The 22,784-nt window shown below is 37.5% G+C and overlaps 1 protein-coding gene across 5 annotated transcripts in view; it reads left to right on the forward strand.

Annotated features, from left to right (window-relative positions):
* Positions 1-22,784, forward strand: part of KCNN2 (potassium calcium-activated channel subfamily N member 2) — a 181,702-nt gene that overhangs the window by 124,984 nt on the left and 33,934 nt on the right. For all 5 annotated transcript variants that reach the window (XM_019940843.3, XM_019940842.3, XM_033853092.2 and 2 more), the window contains one exon: positions 11,330-11,471. In XM_019940843.3, coding sequence (XP_019796402.3) covers positions 11,330-11,471 — 142 coding nt within the window. The remainder of the gene's footprint in view (positions 1-11,329; positions 11,472-22,784) is intronic.

The raw sequence follows: 22,784 nt of genomic DNA on the forward strand, positions 1-22,784 counted from the left end.
AGCAAGAGCATCTTAAGGTGCACTAGGATTGAGAACTGCTGCTTACATCGAGTTCTGCATTCAGGAAATCTCTCATGATGGACACTTATGCCCTGGGCTCTTCCTCCATCTTCATTTTTAGGAACCAGACTTAATCTCCATGGCTCTCTGACCTGAAAGTTCTTTCCTAGAGCTGGGCATATTTCACTAACCCCCTTTATCAAAGAGAGCCTGAATGCTGATAAGTCTTTTCAGGTCTGTTTAGCTTATGTTGATGTGATACCATTGTGTTCCTATAGGTCTTTAACATAGATAATCGTCAAATAATTATATAGGTATGCGATCTAAGACTGTTAGCTTATTGACAGATGTCATTTCTGAACTCACTTATTCTAACAGAAATGAAAATGCATAAATGAATAATAGAGAGTCAGACAATAAAACATTTTGTCATCTTTTTAGGGAAACATAAGGAATGTAATTCTTCAAATTTGAAAATCTATATATGTTCTGTTACACACTCTTTTCCTTTCGGGACTTTGAGCTGTAATTCATAGAAGTTTGTGCCCTTAGACATATCCACTGATGGTCTCTACCCAAAGATCAATCTTCTGTATCTGTATTGTGAATGAAATACACACACACACACACACACACACACACACACACACACACACACACACACACACACACACACACACACAGAGGCACGGAGGAAAGAGAAAGGGAGAGGAAGGAAGAGGGAAAGTGGAAATGTGGGGGAAAGGAGAGAGGAAGAGAGAGAAGTGTTTAGTTTTTTGACTTTTCTAAATTAACAGAAGAGAAGAAAAAATTCCAAACGTGCAAGGTTAAAGGAGCAAAATAAATTTAAAGTAGAAAACTCATTTTGGTGTTTTAGAGTTAAAGAATTAAGCAGTTAATAAAAATTGAATCTGGCTTATGCCCAAATGAGTTAGGTTTTATAGGTAACATTACACAGCCTGTCTCTGCCGCTTTTCTCTGGATACTTGTTGGTATTGAAGGAAGTCTATATGGGGATCCCCAGGGTCCTAAAGTCATGTCTGTGTTTTCATAACTCAGCGATAGGGAAAAAAGTAGGAGTATGAAGAAGGGATTAGGAGAAATTCACACAGATTGGGGCAATTCAAATTGAGCTGAAGGGATTTCTGTAAATTATTTGAGTAGTTTTATACATATAATTAAAGTGTTTTCACTTTAGAGCACCCTTACTCAGAGAGGTTTTTAGTAAAGGGTTTGGACCTACAATATTTTACATTTTTTTTTTTTTAGTTTAAAACTATAATTTTAGGTGTCAGTGTTATATTGGACACTCATGTGGTTACTTCTAATCTATTATATACATTTTTTCTTGATCTACCTTTGCCGCTCATATTCACATTTATTACAACTTGTATATTACCTTATTATTTCTTGCAGTTTTCCCCCTTTCTGCATTTTAGGTTTCTCATGAATGCTTACTGTTTTTTATCCATCTGCATGTTCCCAGTGCCTCCGAAAGTTCTGTTATACATATAGAAGCTCAACATGTTACTGAATGAGAACTTCTGAAATAAAGCTAATAGTTAGTTCTCAGCTTTGACAACACATACAAATTACCAGAGGAGCTTTAAAAAAAAAAAAATCTCTGTCATGACCCCACCCCAAGAGTTCTTGGCTTCATTGATTGAGGATGGGGCTTTTGCATAGGTAATTGTCAGTGCTTCCCAGGTGATTCTAATATGCAGCTACAGGTGTGCCCCTTTGATATGGATCAGTGGCAAATAAGAGATATATGTTACCCCTCCTTTCTGAGCCATTTGGCACTCAGCACTTTTCTCCTTTGAACCTAAATATGTCCCTTCATTGGACTTCTTTGTATATGTTTTAATTAATTGGATCACTTATTTTATTTGCTTTTGCTTTAGGTGAAAACTCCATGCACATATTTGGAGCTTGGAGAGAGATAATCTATCATCCTTCTCTGGGTCTTCAATTGGCAGACAGCAAATTATCAGCTTCGTTACTGATGTGAAGCAGATCTGGATACCACCACTTGACCTATATCCCAGTGGGCTGCCTGGTGTTCTGATGATTCACCACTGAGTTAGATGGAGTCATAGCTGAACCTTTATACCCTGTATTGGATCACCCCTGGCCTGGGAAGCTTACCATATAGAGAACCAAATACACCTGCTCTGTGGGCAGGCAGAGCAGAGAGAGGGCTGGAATTACTCCTGTTCAGTTCCTTCTCCCAGATTCTCCATCCTTCCCCTCTACAAATCTGGGAGAAATAGATTGCCTCCGCCTTCCTCTCCCCCCCCCACACCCCCCACACACGTGAATACAATTAAATAATGTTAGAGGCAACCATTTTTAGTATTTATTCTTTTTAACTTTATTGAGGTATAGTTGATTTATTTACAATGTGTTAATTTCTGCTGTACAGCAGAGCGACTCAGTTATACATATATATACTTTTTCATATTCTTTTCTTTTATGGTTTATCACAGGATATTGAAACCATTCCCTGTGCTATATAGTAGGACCTTGTTGTTTATCCGTCCTATACATAATAGTGTGCATCTGCTAATTCCAAACTTGTAGTCCTTCCCTCTCCCACCCCCTCCCCCTTGGCAACCACAAGTCTGTTCTCTATATCTGTGAGTCTGTTTCTGTTTCATAGATATGTTCATTTGGGTTGTGTTTTAGATTCCACATTTAAGTGCTATCAGATGGTATTTGTCTTTTTCTTTCTGACTTACTTCGTTTACTGTGATAATCTCTAAGTCCATCCATGATGCTGCAAATGGCATTATTTCATTCTTTTTTATGGCTGAGTGATAGTCCATTGTACCTGTATGTATATGTATGTATATATATGCCACATCTTCTTTATCCATTCGTCTGTCAGTGGACATTTAGGTTGTTTCCATGTCTTGCCTATTGTAAATAGAGCTGCTATGACCATAGGGGTGCATGTATCTTTTTGAATTATAGCTTTCGAAAATTATAGCTTTTATATAGCCTGGGTATATGCTCAGGAGCGGGATTGCTGTATTATATGGCAACTCTATCTTTAGTTTTTTGAGGAACCTCCATAGTGTTTTCCATAATGGCTGCACCAGTTTACATTCCCAACAACAGTGTAGGAGGGCTCCCTTTTCTCCACACCCTCTCCAACATTTATTATTTGTAGATTTTTTTAATGATGGCCATTCTGACCGGTCTGAGGTGGTACCTCATTGTAGTTTCGATTTGCATTTCTCTAATAATTGGTGATGTTGAGCATCTTTTCATGTGCCTCTAAGCCATCTGTATGTCTTCTTTAGAGAAATGTCTGGTTAGGTCTTCTGCCCATTTTTGGATTGGGTTGTTTTTTTTTGTTATTGAGTTGTATGTGCTGTTTGTATAGTTTGGAAATTAAGCCCTTAACAGTTGCATCATTTGCAAATATTTTCTCCCAGTCTATAGGTTGTCTTTTCATTTTGTTTATGGTTTCCTTTTTGGTACAGAAGCTTGTAAGTTTGATTAGGTCCCATTTGTTTATTTTTGCTTTTATTTCTATTGCCTTGGGAGACTGACATAAGAAAACATTGGTACAATTTATGTCAGAGAATGTTTTGCCTATGTTCTCTTCTAGGAGTTTAATTGTGTCATGTCCTATATTTAAGTCTTTAAGCCATTTTGAGTTTATTTTTGTGTATGGTGTGAGGGTGTGTTCTGACTTCATTGATTTACATGTGGCTGTCACACTTTTCCAACACCACTTGCTGACAATACTGTCTTTTCTGCATTGTATATTCTTGCCTCCTTTGTTGAAGATTAATTGTTCATAGGTGTGTGAGTTTATTTCTGAGTTCTCTGTTCTGTTCCATTGACCCATACGTCTGTTGTTGCGAGGCAACCATTTTTAATGTTTATCTGTGATCTATTTTTCCCCTTTGAAACTTTCAAAGATCATCTCTCTATTCCTAGTATTTAAAATTTTACAATGATCACCCTCGGCACAGGTCTTTCATTATTCTCTGTGCAAATACTAAGTAGAACTTTCCTTTAGAGATGCCTGCCTTCCAGTTTTCCTGGAAAACTAAAGAAATAAAAAAAAAAATTATCATTTCTTTCCTTCCACTTCTATGTTCTCCTTTTGAAGTTAGTTGTTAGACGCTCTGTGTTCTCTGAGAATATATCTTCTTTGTTCTCCCTTTTCCCTTCTCTTTTTGTCTTTTTGTTCTACTTTCTGGGAGATTTCTACCAATTTATATTCTAATTGTATTGCAATTATTTTTTTATTATAATTGTAAGTTTTTTAAAAGTCCCTCTTTTTCATTCTTTAATTGCACTTCTTTGTAGCGTCCTGTTCCTTTTATGGATGTTATATTTTCCTTTAGTTCTTCCATGATATAACTTAGAAAGTTCAGGAGTCCCACACCCCATCACTCTCCATTGTCTGGAGATTATTCTGTTTCCTCCCTTTTCCCTTCTTTCTTTCCTTTCTTTCCCATCCCATTTTTGTCAGTATCTTTTTTATAGAAAGTATACTTCCAATGTGTACTGATCATTTGCTAGTCTTTCATGTTCAAGAGTGGGAATTGGAGGGCTTCCCTGGTGGCGCAGTGGTTGAGAGTCTGCCTGCCGATGCAGGGGACATGGTTCGCGCCCCGGTCCGGGAAGATCTCACATGCCGCGGAGAGGCTGGGTCCGTGAGCCATGGCCTCTGAGCCTGCGCGTCTGGAGCCTGTGCTCCGCAACGGGAGAGGCCACAACAGTGAGAGGCCTGCATACTGCAAAAAATAAAAAAATTTTTTAAAAAATTATATATATATATATATATATATATACCTAAAAAAAAAAGAATGGGAATTGGAAACTTTGTATGGGGAGAGGAGCTTAGTGTCTGGTGAAATTCACTATGGGTGGGTAAGTGGAAAGCTGCATTTTTCATTAGAAAATGCTTGCTGTTAGTAATGAATGTCTTTTCACTGAAACTATTCTGTTTCTCCAGAGAGAAATATATTCTTTCTCTGTATTAGTAAGTTCTAATATAGGGTCAAGAACAGGGAGTGAAGAAAGTAAACTGGGAATGTTGTTGTTCAGCTTGGAAACTTGAATTTAATTACCACATTTTCAGCCCCAAACATCTTTCCTGACCTTAGCTGGGGCCTGGATCAAAATCTCCAGTGTTTCCTCAGTGAACAAACCTCTATCTCCTGTTAGTTGTCTAGCAATACCAGGCAGGGGCAAGCGCCTGGGCATCTATTATGCCATATACTTAGACATCATAATTTCTCCTGTTTTCAGCTTTGGACTTTACCCACTCATTGCATGACATCTGGTTGCTCCAAGTTATGAACCTTCCATGGGTTCTATAATAATCTATGCCTTTTAATTTTGGGTATTTAGGCCATTTATATTTAATGTGGTTACAGATATGCTTGGGTAAATCTGTCCTCTGGCCACTTGTTTTCTATTTGTCCTATCTAGTCTCTGTTCCTTTTTTCCATTTCTGCCTCCTTTTGGATTGCTTATCTTTTTTTATTCTATCTTATATCCTTTATAAGATTATCACTTATTACTCTTTGATGTATTATTTTAATGAATCTTTTAGGAGTTATAGCATACCTATACACTTAGGTATACTATAACTAAATTGTCACAGTTTTATCTCCCCCTGACACTGTATCACTTACTACAGTCTACCTTCAACTGATAATGTACCACTTTACCTACAGTATTTTCACTTCTCCAACCTTGCCGTTTTACTTGTGCATATCGATCAGTAAGTACTTGGATGAATAATCAAGGAGACCTTTCTACAGATCTCTGGTTCTCTCTCTGTGCAGATGTTTCCTCTCTGGTTTTTCGCCCTATAAACTCATGGCTTCCCTGTATTCCCAGCTCTGTCCTCAATTTGGGGAGACCTCTGGGCTCTGCTGATTTCCATACCTGAGCTACATTCTGGAATCTTTCTTGAGGCATTAAGCTGGGGCAATTTTATGACTCGCTTTGGCTGTTTACCATCTCTCAGGGATCATTGTTCTTCGTTTCTAGATTATCTATGTCTTGTTCACTATTGTTTCAAATATTTGTCTGGTTTTGTAGTTTTTTCAAGAAGCAGCATGAATTCGTCCTTTGTTGTTCCATCTTGGCTAGAAGCAGAATTCCCCATGCCCTTTTGTTTGTATAAAAATGTGTTATTTTTCATTCTCTGATTTCTCTTTTCTTTCTTTTTTTTTCTTTTTTGTTATTGTGGGCTTATACCTTTTTTAAATTGCCTTACTATCATTTTAGCAATATTTCAGGAGAGAATGGTGGATTCAGTAGAGAGAACTGATGATAGATTGATCACATACATTTGAATCTCCATAATACTTTTCACTATATAACTGAGGCTGACATTTGAGATCAGAGCTGAAAATTAAGGTATTTTTGCTATTCATAGTATTAATAGTATGTTTAATGGAAAAGGATTAATAAACATAGTTTGTCAGCTGTAAGCGTCCATTGTTGAATATTTTTTACATGTGTAAAAATAACTTATAAGTTGCCTACAGGTCTTGGAACATAACATGACAAATCTGATTCATATTGATTGATGGGAAAGACTCATTTCTGTCCCTTTTTTGTACTTCTATATTTGTGATCCTGAAGGCCTAACATGTGGCCAAGGGCCAGTCAGTTTGAGAAAAAATGTTTCATATTGTCATATTAATTAATTCAATAAACACCAATTCCCTGCTCTATTCTTCTAAGTGAAGATAAAACAATGAGTAAGGCATAATCTTTGTGCTCAAATTCTTTATAATTTAGATTCTCGGGGCATGTTTGATAAGCAAAGTATACATTATATGTGTTATGACCCATGTTGACATTGACTGATGGCATGAGAGATATCTATAAGAGGCTCCCAGGATACAGAGAAAGGACCTATGGTCCAGCCTAGAGTACCATGCTAAAAATGCTATGTGGAGTCTGAAAAAGGGGAGTTATGAGCAGATTCTCAAAGTACAAATCAGGGCTAGGAAGGTGGGGGAGGGTGGTTTTAGTCAGAAGGAAATGTACCTGTAGAGAAAGAGCTGGTGAAGAGGATGGCATAACTGCCAGCTATTACTGTGGCCAGAGCTCCTGTTACTTATGGAATGGTGCTGTGAGAGAGGCAGGAGTGATGGGCAGAGGCTGCTTCATTGAGCGGGAAGAATTCAGTAATGCTCTTGGAAAGATCACCCTTGTGAATTTAAACAAATATTATGGAAAGCTGCCATATTTGTGATTTAAGAAACAGTGGTATACCCACAGTCAAGAATGAATGAAGAAATGAATGGAAACTAAGAAAAGGAACGTTTTACTTCTTTTAAAACATTAAAGCTGATCTTACAATCTTTAAGTCTCTAAAACATGCAATGCTGTAAAACAGCAATAAGTCCTCTCCCTAAATGCTAAAGTCCTTTTTTTAAAAAGCTTGTGATCATTAGGCATTCCTTACACTAATTTTAATCTTCTTTAATATATTTTAATTAAACAAGCATTCGTATTCATTAGAATTTGAATTTTGCCATGTGAGTCATTTCTTCGTCTTTCCCAGAATAGCTCCCCTTGTGGAGAAGGTCGGAATTGTCTGAGTAAGTTTGTGACGTGAACTTAAACTGTAAGAAACGTTTTGAAAATTTTTAACCGTTTAAATTGTATATACTAATCGTTCGCAGTGGTGTGACTCTGGCATAAATTCAAAACCTGGAAGTGTTCTAAGTGAAAATGTCATCCTGTTGATAAGTCTAATATTTGTTTCTGAGTTGCCAAGAAAGAACCCTTTATTGTTCTAATAGTAGGTAATGTGGTCCTAATTACCTGCCTCTTCTTGACTAGTCATGACTAAGTATACCTGAATGTAACAAAAACATGAGTATGAAATGTTATTTTTCCATTCTGAGCCATTTTTCAGGTAGGTTAATTATTAAGCAAAAAAGGTAATTTACCATTGAACCCCAAGCCCTTAAATACCAACTCCTAGAAAGATATTTGTTTCTAATTAGGCCCTTCAATACAGCTTTACAGTATCTGACCCAATATAACATGCATAACATATAACAAATAATAACTGAATGATATAATGGCATAATACTTGAGAGTGGTGAAGAGTTTAATGAGGATGGAAGCAATTTGTATTTAAAACTTGTGTACTTATCAAATGTAGGTAACTAAAGGAGAGTCAGTGAATGCTTTTTATTGTAACTTCCAAAGTCATTTACTGCTCTAAACTTTGAAAACCAAATCAAAGTGCTTCAGGAAGAACAGATGAGAAAGACTTTCACACCCTTGCCAAAGTTGAGAAGATTTACCTGTGGGCACCAGCAGTGAAGGTGCCCCTTTAAAGACCTTTGTTTACAATATGAAATCTCAAACTCCTCTTTGTAGTTGCTCTACCAAAGGAACACCATGTGCCTAGAGATGTGTTCTGGTCACTAGCGATGTAGCAATAACTTGAGGTTATCACTCAGACGTGGTCACATTTTCTAAGTGGGTAGTGATTGAGCACACTTTGTTGATATAGAAAGGGTGAAGAGTATAGTTTTTTCAGCCAGAAAGGTTTTCCATGTCTTAAAACATCAATGTAAAATGAGAAAATGAAAGTCAAGTGTTGAACACATAGTGAGGGCTCAACACATATTTCATATGCACCAGGGAATTAGGGCCATTGGCTCTTATACGTATCAAATCTTTGTGTAAATCATGATTTGTTAAGAAGAAACTTTGTCTCACAATTAAAGGTTGAATAGGCCATGAAACTTTTGCCTCCCCTCTCTCACGTAGCCCACACCCACACCAGGGTAATGTATTCCCTGTTTCAGGCAACTGCTTGATGAGGACTATTCATAGAAAGCCCCAATACCATGAGTGGGTTATTCATCCAAAGCTTACTTCTAAGGGTCTTGTTTGAAATAAAAACCACATGGCCCCATGGAAGCCTCATCACACAGGCATAGCAGGCTCCCCGAGCAGTCCACAGAGCCTGGTAGCTCATGTTGTAGCCGAACTACAGCATGGATCGTGTCACCCTAATCCTATGTGCATGTTATTTAACAGTTTCTCAGAGGAAATGCACTCATCTGGCTTCCTTAAAAGCTAGGAATTGATCTTGTTTTTAAATTATAGTTGATTTACAATGTTTTGTTAGTTTCAGGTGTACAGCGAAGTGATTCAGATAAATATATATTCTTTTCATATATATATACACACATATCTAGATTCTTTTTCAGATTCTTTTCCATTATAGGTTATTACAAGATATTGAATATAGTACCCTGTAGTATACAATAGGTCCTTGTTGTTTATTTATTTTATGTATATTAGTGTATATCTGTTAATCCCAAACTCTTAATTTACCCCTCCCCTTTGTTAACCATAAATTTGTTTTCTATGTCTGGTTTTTTTGTAAATAAGTTCATTTGTATCATTTTCTTAGATTCCACATATAAGTGATATCAGATGACATTTGTCTTCCTCTGACTTACTTCACTTAGTATGAGAATCTCTGGGTCCATCCATGTTGCTCCAAATGGCATTATTTCATTCTTTTTTTAAGGCTGAGTAATACGAGTACATCTTGACCTTCCTTTTGGCAATGACAGCCTCTCCACCCAGCCATCCTGGGAAGAGGGGACTCTGCATCTAAGTCATAGTGGCAGTTCCCTGGGGTAGAATGGTGGAGGTTGCTGCCCTCCCATCACCAGGGAATCACAGGATGCCCCTCAGCAGGGCTGGCTGCCTGTGTGTGTGCCCTTCCATTTTCTTTTTGAAGATACGGTGATGCTGTCACTCTTCCTTACTCTGAGGTTCCACTCATTCCAGGCAGAGGTTTCTCTTTCCCTAGACCAAAGTAGCAGAAAATACCATTTCTTAGTTCTCTCTTCTTTGTTAGAAAACAAAGGTACCAAAGTGTTAAGCATAGGCCTTTCTGTATCCAAAGACAGAGGCAAGATCCACAGTCTCCCCTTCAGAGGTATGATACTGCAGAGGAAAGCTTATACTCTATAAACTTCCTGCACTTTGGGCTATAGATGCAGAAGCCTTGGAATGATATGAAGAACAGAAAAAAAAAGAGGGAGAGAATGCACTGGCCCAATGTAGGTTGTATATGGGATCAATCCTGGGGCTCGGGTCATGGGGCAGCCTCCTTGCCTCCACAGCTCTGGCTACACAGACATATCGTCGAGCTGAAAGGCAGGACTGAGTGAGTGCAAGCTAGGGGATTATCAGCATGCTTTGGAGAGCAAGAAATAAGGAAGGGAAAGCCATCCCCAGTGGTATCTGAGAGCTGGGAAGAAAGGGTGGTCCTTACAGAAGTTGGATGAAGAGCAGGGAATGTCTCTAGTGACCAGAGAGAGTCTGGGGTGTGACTGCCATGGAGGAGGGCTACTCTGCCCCATGACTACACAGAGCATGCATCCAGGGCAAGTTTCTCTAAAGTAACAACTTGCATGGCCTCACAGTTGTATGCATGGTGGATAATAGTGCCCCACGATGGGCCAGGGTTACTGTTTCACATTGATAATTCAAGCAGAATTTTATATCTGTTTCTGATATAAAAATCTTTCTTCTCATTAGAAAAATTTGACACCTCATAGAATAATGAGGATAAACTGCATCCCTCTCCCTCTTTTTGACTATAAACTCTTTGTGTGTATCTGGTGAGGTAATAACTTATATTAAGCTCCAGTTCTGGGCATGGATTATGCAATCAAAGGTACATTTTCCATCTTCAAGGAGGATGGCTAGTACAGGACCTCCAGGTAGACAGTTACAATGTAGTCCTGTGATAGAGGAATATATGGGGTACTGAGGGAGCCCCAGAAATGGGCTGGGAGGAGCGTAGATAGAAGAGGCTCCCACCTGAACTTATTTTGAAAGATGACTAGGAGTTGGCCCAATAAGAAATAAAGGTAGCAAAGGGAACACCGTGGCTCCTTTTGGTACAAAGGTGAGGAGGGAGATCGGGGCACTGCATATTGTTCCACAAGTTGGGCACATCAGTGGGCATCAAGGAAGGATGAGATGTGAGCAAGACCAAAGCAGGATTCAAAGATAAATGTGCGTTGATCAACTTAAACCAGTGAGAAAAGCAATTTTCATATTTTACAGTTTCTCTTTCAGATTATTTTTAAAGTTGAGAAATTCTGATGTCTTTCAGATTGCTTAGGTAGAACTCCAATTTTATTTATAATAATGAGCTTTGAAAACCTCTAAATAGAGCATTTTGTAGACGCTATTAGTAAACTCACTGTATTGAATCAAACTGCCCTTGGAAGCCCTACTCTAGATTAATTATGAAGGACTGGCTTTGTTTGCTATTTTTCAGGTACCATGATCAACAGGATGTTACTAGCAACTTCCTTGGAGCAATGTGGTTGATATCAATAACTTTTCTCTCCATTGGTTATGGTGACATGGTACCTAACACATACTGTGGGAAAGGAGTCTGTTTGCTCACTGGAATTATGGTAAGTGTCTTTTCATTTTCTGTCTCTTTGATGAACACTCAAGAAAGTACTTTAGACCATTCCATCCATGTGCATAAGTCATAGTATGCTACTTCAATTTCCAAACATCAGGAAGGCAGCATCAATAAATCAGTTCTCTGTTCAGAGAGAACATCAACAGTTCTCATCCTAATTCTCTTCATTGTGAAGCTCCATTGAGGACAGAGTGCTGCTAGAATGCTCTTTGTGGGCTATGTGCTAATTTGATGAGCAAATCTGATCTTAGAGCTTCAGCTTCAAGGTCAGAAGTTCTTTGTTTAAGTCTGAGTTCTTTCATTTCCTATTAGCCATGTGAACTTGAGTGAAATCCTCTTCTCTGAAATGTACTTCTCTCATCTGTAAAATGTGGACCATAATAACTGTCTTGCAATGTGTTGAACGGTTGAAGAATTACATTTTTTTCCAATTATATAATTAGATAATATTTATCATTTTAACAAATACTTGTTGAGTGCCGATTATGGTGCTGGCCTAGCAACTGAGAATATAGCAGGAAAGGGATGAACTGTCTCTGTCCTGCCTTCATGGAGCTTACAGGGGAATGCCTACTTTTTAAAATAATTAACAAATCATTGTTATTTACATTTGTGACAAGTATGTGAGGAAGTAAGATTTCTGATCAGATTCGGGGGGACTGAGGGAGAAGAATGGGATCTACTAAGAGAAATAAATTCCTGGAAAGTTGACTTTTAAACTGAGGTGGGAAGGGTAGGTAGCCAGGCAAAGTGGGGGGAAGGCAGGGCATTCCAGGAAGAGGAAATAGTTTATTTGAAGAGAGTGAGGCAAGGAGGAGCTTGGTACGTTGATGTAAGGCCACCAGGCCAGGAGTGTACAGAGTAAAGAGGAAAAGTGGCATGAGGCTGGGGGTGGGAGGCCAGATCTTGGGGATCTCTTGAGTGAGGTTTGCTGCCTGTGGTGATGTGTCACTCTTCTGGGACACCTAGCAGGCTGAGACATGTTCCTTGCCCCTTACACACTATGATGTGGCCAGGGTTGGTGTGTACCGTTTGTTTTAGATGTCTGAAAATGAAAGGCTAGCAAATTGTCTAAAATTTATTATTATGTGGTGTGAACTTTGAAATGTCTAAGCCAGATGCACCACTTTTAGTGACCTAGGTTCTTCTTTTTATCATTGGATTACAGCAAAGAGCATTATCCTGATACTTGTTTGGTTCCTGCCTACAGAAGGATGTGAACTAGTACTGGAAGCTCCTTAGTCAGGAAATTCCCAGAATGTCTGAAGTTAGGCATCTCTGCCCAACGCCTTCATTGTGTCCACCCACAAGTTGGCAGGAGAGGAACAGGCTCCCCATGCGAGGGCCTTTGAACGGTAGCCAGGGCAGCGTGTACCCTTGTAGCAGCTGCCTAGGAAGATTGTTCCAAGAGTCAGAACTAGCTGGAAGGACTGAGTGCCCATGACATACATAGAGTGGGAACATTCTTCTCCCACTTAGTAGCACTGAATAGCTAGATGTGAAAATAAAACCTGGGGGGCTAATTTTAAGGTTACAGTAGTAACAAGATGACCATTCGTGGAAAATATAATGTGGGGTCATAATGTAACATTGTTTGCTTGTAAAAGAAAAGTACAGTTTTGTGAATTTTAGTGATTTTTTTTCATTAAAATTGGTATGGTCCTTTATGTTTACTCTTGGATCACTTCCTTTTTCCTCAAAAGATAGCATTTTATTATATAGTATAATGCTTTGGGAAATAAAATTTGCATGGATGTATTTTTGGAGGGCCCATAACAAGCCCACAAGGGACATGAATGATGCTATTTATAAACACAGAACTGGTAATTGCAGAGTCTTTCCCCTTATGCTTCTTAGAAACAATTTCCTTGGTTTTGCTTTTTGGCAAGATACCTCCCTTTTATTCTTGAATCAGGTATGACTCAGGGTTTATGCAAACCTCTTCATTTGCTACGGATCAGAGCCAAGTTTGAGGTTAACCTTGCCTGGATCTTGTAATACTTTTATCTTTCCTTGATTTTTTTCTCTGTCCCTAATGTCTCAAGAACAGCTCCTGCAAAATCTCATCTGATGGCACAAATTTTATATTTAGTTCATTGAACTACTTCCTTGCTTAGATGTCACTGGTGATCCTAGTTTATTTTTAGAAAATATTTTATAAGCCACTTTTAATCTATATGGACACAAAAATGTTATATGCAGTGAAATTTACAGTGACTTCACTGCTGTCCTCTAAGCTCATGGTGAAAACAGTCCCTCTGTCCTTAAGCTGAGGAGCTCCATTCCATCTCCCTCTTAAGGAACAGACATTTCTTAATTGACCCAATCAAAAATTGTTTACTTGCATATAGAGAAATTGGGTGCTCTTTGACTAGCCTAATTGAAATACTGTGTAGAGTTGCATTGTCTCTATCCATCGGCCAAATAAATTCCCACAGAGGCAGGCCACAGAGCAGTCTTCTGGGGGTGAGCTTCTGGGAATTGGTTATATCCCATGTAAATTTCCTGGGGATGAAGAGCCTATGTATTGCAGTTACCTAGACACTATTACAGAGAGTGGCTGACGAATATAGTTTCCTAAGATATAAATTTTTTTCAGAGTCTATAGAAAAGGTTAGTTTCCTTTAGATGAACTGTGTTTCTCTTTTGTGAGACAATTTTTTTTTTTTTTTTGCTTTTGATATCAGGAAGTTTAAATACCCGTTTGTTACTTTGGGATTGTCTAAGCTAGATATGACTTTTTAAAAAAAATTACAGGCTTTTTTTTTCTTTTTCCTTTTTTTTTTTTTCTATCTTTTTCCAGCCTATTCTCCCCGGGACTTTTGCAATGCATGTTTAGGTAAAATACATATTGTCACATTTCTCATGAGTCATCTCTCTGGCCTTTAATAAATTGTGAAAAAGAAACGCAATTCACAATACTCCTGGGAGAGCACAGGGTCATCCCTGAATTATCTTGTGTATTGTCTCTGAAGTACTATGATTCTTTGTGTTCTTTTATATTTCAATTTTCTTATTCTTGTGTTTAGGAAATTTTGATAGAATTTATACCTTTATGTGTTTTTTTTTCACTTTGAAGTAAAATACAGTTGATCTGAATGCTAATACCTACAAAGCTTTCCTATTTCAAAAATGTAGACATCAAGAAATTAGCACTGCATTATTTCTTCATAAAGCTAATGAATTATGTCATAGGATCATCTTAGATGTTCACATTTCATTGGTAAAAACTCAAAATTAAAATGTAATTTAAAATTTTTAAATAGCTTAATTTATGTCATGAGTTATATTTTTGGGAGCCAAGGACATTAAGATTTAGGACATTTCAGCCATGGTCTTGGCAGAAATATATTGTTAAACCATGAGGAGAGAGAGTTTTCCAGAATATTTCTAAGAGAGAAACAAATGGTCTTATCAAAAAATAACTTCTCCTTGCCTGAAATGTAAATTGTAAATCCAAGACAATCATGCAAAGCTTTTTAAATGAGTTTTAGGTTGTGTTTACAATGCTATACATAGATGATTATGAAAATACTAAAACAAGTGGACTTCATATACTGAAATGCCTGAACAAGAATTCCATTGTGATAGATCAAACAAGTCAAGTAGAAATTTTCCTTTTACCAAGACCTAACTAATATTAGAGCTTAAGAGACAAAGATCTCTTCCTTTCCCCTGGGTATTATTTTAAAAACCTAAGATCATAGGATTGCCTAATAGACAAGGTCCCTCATTACCCTTCAAGAGAAAACTATAATGGTTGCAATTACTTACTTTTTCCTTATTCTTCTATCCTTCCTCTTTTTTAAAAAATGTTATTGAAATATAGTTGTTTTACAACGTTGTATTAATTTCTTCTGTACAGCACAGTGACTCAGTTATACATAATATATATTTTTTCATATTCTTTTTCCTTTATGGTTTGTCACAGGATATTGAATATAGTATAGTTCCCTATGTTATACAGTAGAATCTTGTTGTTTACCGATCCTATATATAATAGTTTGCCTCTACTAATCCCAAACTCCCAATTCTTCCCTCCCCTATCCCACCCGCCTTGGCAACCAAAAGTTCGTTCTCTATGTCTGTGAGTCGGTTTTTGTTTTATAGATATGTTGATTTGTGTGGTATCTTAGATTCCACATGTGATATCATATGGTACTTGTCTTTTTCTTTCTGACTCACTTTGCTTAGTATGATAATCTCTAGGTCCATCCATGTTGCTGCAAATGGCATTATTTCATTCTTCTTTATGGCTTAGTAGTATTCCAGTGTGTGTGTGTGTGTGTGTGTGTGTGTGTGTGTGTGTGTGTGTGTGTATATATATATATATACCACATCTTCTTTATCCATTCATCTGTTGATGGACATTTAGGTTGTTTCCATGTCTTTGCTATTGTAAATAGTGCTGCTATGAACCTAGGGGTACTTGTATCTTTTTGAATTATAGTTTTGTCTGGTTATATGCCCAGGAGTGGGATTGCTGGATCATATGGCAACTCTACTTTTAGTTTTCTGAGGAACTTCCATACTGTTTTCCATAGTGGCTGCACCAACTTACATTCCCACCAACAATGTAGGAGGGTTCCGTTTTCTCCAGACCCTCTGCAGCATTTGTTATTTGTAGACTTTTTAATAATGGCCATTCTGACTGGTGTGAGGTGGTACCTCATTGTAGCTTTGATTTGCATTTCTCTAATAATTAGTGATGTTGAGCATCTTTTTCATGTGCCTGTTGGCCATCTGTATGTCTTCTTTGGAGAAATGTCTATTTAGGTCTTCTGCCCATTTTTTGATTGGGTTGTTTAGTTTTTTTTGGAGATTAAGCCCTTGTTGGTGACATCATTTTCAAATATTTTCTCCCATTCCGTAGGTTTTTTCATTTTGTTTATAGTTTCCTTTGCTGTGCAATGGCTTGTAAGTTTGATTAGGTCCATTTGCTTATTTTTGTTTTTATGTCTTTTGCCTTGGAAGGCTGACCCAAGAAAACATTGGTACAATTTATGTCAGAGAATGTTTTGCCTATGTTCTCTTCTAGGAGTTTTATGGTGTCTTGTCTTATATTTTAGGTCTTTGAGCCATTTTGAGTTTATTTTTGTGTACGGTGTGAGCGTGGGTCCTAACTTCATTGATTTACATGGGGCTGTCCAACTTTCACAACACCACCTGCTGAAGAGACTGTCTTTTCTCCATTGTATATTCTTGCCTCCTTTGTTGAAGATTAATCATTTATAGGTGTGCAGGTTTATTTCTGGGCTCTCTATTATGTTCCATTTATCTGTGTGTCTGTTTCTGTGCCAATACCTTGCTGTTTTGATTACTATAGCCTTGTAGTATCATCTTAAGTCTGGGAGGTTTATGCCTCCAGCTTTTTTCTTTTTCCTCGGGATTGCTTTGGCAATTCTGGGTCTTTTATGATTCCATATAAATTTTAGAATTATTTGCTCTATTTCTGTGAAAAATGTCATGGGTAATTTAATAGGGATCACATTGAATCTGTAGATTGCTTTGGGTAGTATGCTCATTTTAATAGTATTAATTCTTTCAATCCAAGAGCATGGGATAGCTTTCCATTTCTTTGAATCATCTTTAATTTCCTGTATTAATGCTGTGTAGTTCTCAGCATATAAGTCTTTCATGTCCTTGGTGAGATTTATTCCTAAGTATTTTTTTTGGTGCAATTTTAAAAGGGATTGCTAGTTTGCATTCCCTTTCTTATATTTCATTATTAGTGTAAAGAAATGCAACCAATTTCTGTATGTTAATGTTGTATCCTGCTACCTTGCTGAATTAGTTTATCAGTTTTAGTAGTTTTTGTGTGGAGTCTTCAAGGTTTTCTATATATATTATCATGTTATCTGCATAATGACAATTTTACCTCTTCCCTACGAAACTGAATAACTTTTATTTTTCTTGTCTGATTGCTGTGGCTAGGACTTCCACTACAGTGTTGAAGAGAAGTGGTGAGAGTGCGTATCCTTGTCTTGTTCCAGATTTTAGCAGGAAGGCTTTCATCTTTTCACCATTGTGTATTATACTGCCTGTGGGTTTGTCATAAATAGCTTTTATATTGAGATATGTTCCCTCTATACCCACTTTCATAAGGGTTTTTATCATGAATAGATGCTGAATTTTATCAAATGTTTTTTTCTGCATTTGTTGAGATGATCATGTGGTTTTTGTCTTTTCTTTTGTTGATGTGGTGTATCACATTGATCGATTTGTGTGTGTTGAACCATCCTTGTGAACCTGGGATGAATCCCACTTGGTCGTGGTGTATGACATTTCTTATATGCTGTTGGATTCACTTTGCTAATATTTTGTTCAGAATTGTTGCATCTATATTCATCAAAGATATTGGCCTGTAATTTTCTTTGTTGTTACTGTTTTTGTCTGGTTTTGGCGTCAGGGTGATCCTGGCTTCATAGAATGTCTTTGGGAGTATTCCTTCATCTTCAATCTTTTGGAAGAGTTTGAAAGGAATCAGTATAAGTTTTTCTTTGTATGTTTGGTAGAATTTCCCAGTGAAACCATCTGGTCCTGAACTTTTGTTTGTAGCGAGTTTTTTTATTACTGATTCGATTTCATTTCTAGTGATTGGTCTGTTCAAGTTATCTATTTCTTCTTGATTCAGTTTTGGTGGGCTGTATATTTCTAGAAAGTTGTTCATTTTTTTGAAGTTGTCAAATTTGTTGGCATATAATTGTTCATAGTATTCTCATGTTTTTTTGTATTTCTACTGTATCTGTTGTGATTTCTCCTCTTTGATTTCTTATTTTATTTATTTATTTAGGTCATCTCTCTTTCTTCATGGTGAGCCTAGCCAGAGGTTTGTAAATTTTCTTACCGTTTCAAAGAACGAGCTCTTGGTTTTATTAATTTCTTCTATAGTTTTTAAATCTCTATTTTATTTACTTCCTCGCTGATCTTTATTATCTCCTTCCTTCTGCTGACTTTAGGTTTTGTTTATCATTCATTTTATAATTCTTTTAGATGGGTTAGATTGTTTGAGATTTTTCTTGTTTCTTAAGGAAGACCTGTATTACTATGAACTTCCCTCTAAGAATTGCCTTTGCTGCATGCCATGGATTTTGTATGGTTGTGTTTTCATTGTCATTTGCCTCAAGGTATTTTTTAATTTCTTCTTTGATTTCATCATTGACCCATTGGTTTTATAGTAGCATGTTGTTTAGTCTCCATGTAATTGTTTTTTTTTCTCATTTTTGTGGTTGATTTCTAGTTTCATGCCATTATGGTCAGAAAAGATGCTTGAAGTCATTTCTGTACTCTTCAATTTGCTGAGGCTTGTTTTGTGCCCAAGTATGTGGTCAATCCTAGAGAATGTTCCATGTGCACTTGTAAAGAATGTGTATTCTGCTTTTTTTGGATGTAATGTCCTAATTAAGTCTAACTGTTATGTTGTATCATTTAAGATCTCTGTTGCCTTATTGATTTTCTCTGTTGAAGATTTATCTTTTGATGTGAGTGGGGTGTTAAAGTCTCCTACTATTATTGTATTCCTGTCAATTTCTCCCTTTATGTCTGTTAGTATTTGTTTTATGTATTCGAGTGTACGTATATTGGGTGCATATATATTGACAAGTGTAATATTCTCTCCTTGTATTGATCCTTTTATCATTATATAGTGTCCTTCTTTATCTTTCTTTATAGCCTTTGTTTTAAAGTCTATTTTGTCTGATATAAGCATTGTGCCCCCCCCCCACTTTCTTGTCCTTTCCATTTGCATGAAATATCTTTTTCCATCCCCTCACTTTTAATTTATCTGTGCTTTGCCCTAAAGTGTGTCTCTTGTAGGCAGCATATTGTAGGATCTTGTTTTTTTATCCAGTCTACCACTCTGTGTTTTTTGATTGGAGCATTTAGTCCATTGACATTTAAGGTAATTATTGATAGATATGTATTTATTGCCATTTTAACCTTGTTTTTCCATTGATTTTGTATTTCTTCTTTGTCCCTTTCTTTTTCTTTTTGTTTTTCCTTTTGTAGTTTAATGATTTTCTTTTGTATTATGCTTATGTTCTCTTCTTTTTGGTTTTTGTGACTCTATTGTATGTTTTTGATTTGTGGTTGCTGTGTTTAAGTATGATAACCCCTTCCTATATCTACTTGCTTTATACTGGTAGTCATATAGCCTCAAACACATTCTAGAAAAAAAAAATCTACATTTTCTTATTCTTTTCCCCCACATTTTATGATTTTGATGTCCTATTTTGGATCTTCATTTTCATCCTTTTTCTGTTCATTGTGGTTATTGCTTTCACAGAATTTTTTTGATTTTTTTAATCTGTGTACTGTCTTATTTAAGTGATTTACTTTCCAATTGTGATTTTCTCTTTTCTACAGATTCTTGCTACTTTTCTATTTAAAGAAGACATTTCCATATTTTCTTTAGGGTAGGTTTAGTATTGCTGTATTCTTTTAGTTTTTACTTGTCTAAAAAATTCTTTATTTCTCCGTCTATTCTAAATGATAATCTTGCTGGGTAGAGTATCCTAGGTTGCAGATTTTTCCCTTTTAGGACTTTGAATATATCTTGTTACTCCCTTCTGGCCTGCATCATTTCTGTAGAGAAATCCGCTAATAGCCTTATGGGGGGTTGCCTTGCAATTAATTATTTGTTTTTCTCTTGCTGCCTTTAGAATCCTCTTTAACTTTTGCCATTTTTATTATAATATATCTTGGTGTAGGTCTATTTGGGTTTATCTTGTTCAGGACCCTCTGTGCTTCCTGTATCTGGATATCTGTTTCCTTCTTTAGTTTTGGGAAATTTTCAGCCATAATTTCTTCAAATACATTTTCAATTCTCTATTCTCTTTCTGGGATCTCTATTATGTGTAGATTGGCATGCTTTATGTTATCCCATAGGTCTCCTATACTGCTTTCTTTCTGTTTTCATTTGGGTTTCTGTCTGCTGTCCTGATTGGGTGATTTCCATTATTCTATCTTCTAGATCACTAATTTGTTCTTCTGCATTATGCATTCTGCTATTCATAGCCTTTAGTTCAGCTTTTGTTTCTTCAAATGAATTCTCTAATTTTTCTTGGCTCCTCCTTATAGTTTCTAGTTCCTTTTTACAGTAATCTGCATTTCTGTCAATAGCCTTTCTTAATTCCTTCAGATTTTTCATTATCTCCTTTTTGAACTCGATGACTATTAGACTGAAGAGAGCTGTTTCATTGTTTGTTCTTTCAGGGGAATTATCTCGACCTTTTAATTGGGAGTGGTTTCCCTGCTTTCATTTTACTTATATTTCTGTTGCTCTATGAGTTTAGGAAGAACAATTATCTACTGTGGTCTTGGAGGACTATTTTTATGTGGGAATGTCCCTGTGTAGCCTGCATGTCAACTCATTAATATTTTTCGGTGTGAAGGCTGTTTTTAGTATGGATGACTGCCACCTCTTTCCTGAGTGTACTCTGGCCATTATCCCCTTGATAGGAGGTGTGACTGACGTTGTGGTGACCAGAGCCTGCACTGGATATTGAGCAGGGCCTCCTCTTTGCTCTGTGGCTGTCACTGACCTGTCCAGGGCAGAGTCTGCTCCCTAGTTGTTGGAGTAGAAGCCCCCAGCTCCATTTCTGAGCTGCATTTCTGATATGCAGGGTGAGGTGGACGGGATTGGAGTGCTCCCATGGGGAGAGAAGCCACTGAGTATTCCTCCACTGGGCCTGTTCATCTGTGAGCCTACTCTGCTATGTCACTTTCATCCATTAAGCAGGCTCACAAAGCACACTGTTGTTAGCACTGCCCTTTGCCCCTATGTAACCATGGGTATGCTGACTATCAGCCCTGGTGCTTCTCAGTCTTTGTTTTTCACAAAGCCACCAGCACAGGGCCGCTGAAGTCAGGTCCCAGGGCTGCAGTCATCACACACCTGGACCCACTGTGGGAGCTATGGGGGCATCTCAGACCCTGGCCCAGCCCAGCCCCCATGTGTACGTGCCCACAAAGCCCACAGCTGCTAAGGCCAGACCCGTCCCAGCCATGGGAGCACCAGTTGTCCGTTCAGATGTTCCACAGGCACTGCATTTACAAAGCCAGCTGCGGAGGTGTGAATCTGCAGTTTGCATAGCCGTGGGCAAAGATTTCAGCTCTGCTTCCTAAATTACACAGCCCCTTTTGTCCTACCCCATTACTTGGAGATCTTTCTTGTCCTTTCAGATGTTTGAGGTGTTCTGCTAGTGTTCAGTAGGTGTTCTGTGAGAAATGTTCCATTTGTACATGTATTCTTGATGTATTTGTGGGAAGAGATGAGTTCCATGTCCTACTACTCCACCATCTTGATTCCGATCCCCTATCCTTCCACTTTTTGAGGAGGTGCTGAGGATTTATTGTTTTGGATGTCATGATAAACTCTGGGATGAAGTTTAAATGGCTTTATCCTTTTGGTTGAAGGCAGGCAAATAACAGTGTTACATCATGGTGTCTTAGCTTTTTGTCAGTACCAGCTAGTTTCTCAGTATCTCCAACTTTATAATAAAGTAATTGATTTGCTTAGCATTTAAAAAGTTACCCTATCTACCATTTATATCTGTACATAAAGATACAACACAAGGGCTTCCCTGGTGGCGCAGTGGTTGAGAGCCCGCCTGCTGATGCAGGGGACACGGGTTCGTGCCCCGGTCCGGGAAGATCCCACATGCCACGGAGCGGCTGGGCCCGTGAGCCGTGGCCGCTGAGCCTGCGCGGCCGGAGCCAGTGCTCCATAACGGGAGAGGCCACAACAGTGAGAGGCCCGCGTACCACACAAAAAAAAAAGATACAATACAAGCTGAATGCTATCATTTTTCCTTACCTATGGGTATATATGTTTGTTTCAAGAGTAGAATACAGCCTCATTAGTAAGAGTATCTCTAGTCTTATATTAAAATGAAAATCATTCATTTTTAATTTTTGCTTCTCTACTTTTGTAAAATTATGACATCTCCTGTTGGCCCTTTAACTATTTAGAGTATGGATGACTGCATTTTTTGGCATAAATTATTTTTAAATATGGAGTAATATCTGCACAGTCCTAGGGATACTGGTTATTATCTGATAAGTGGTCCTCTACTGATAGTGACCTGTAAACCCTAGATTTCAACAAGTCCACTATGTATTCCTCAACAAAAGTGAGGTGACTTCAGATATGACCAATTTAAGCTTCTTCCATCCCATCAGTAATTCTGTATAAACAAAAGCAATGCATAAAGGTTTTCCACTTTGTAATAATTTAAAAATCACACCAGTTAATTTTTTTAATTTTATTCAGGGAGCAAAAATAAAACAGTAATCACTT

The sequence above is a fragment of the Tursiops truncatus genome, chromosome 3, assembly GCF_011762595.2.
Source record: "Tursiops truncatus isolate mTurTru1 chromosome 3, mTurTru1.mat.Y, whole genome shotgun sequence".
Lineage (NCBI taxonomy): Eukaryota > Metazoa > Chordata > Mammalia > Artiodactyla > Delphinidae > Tursiops > Tursiops truncatus.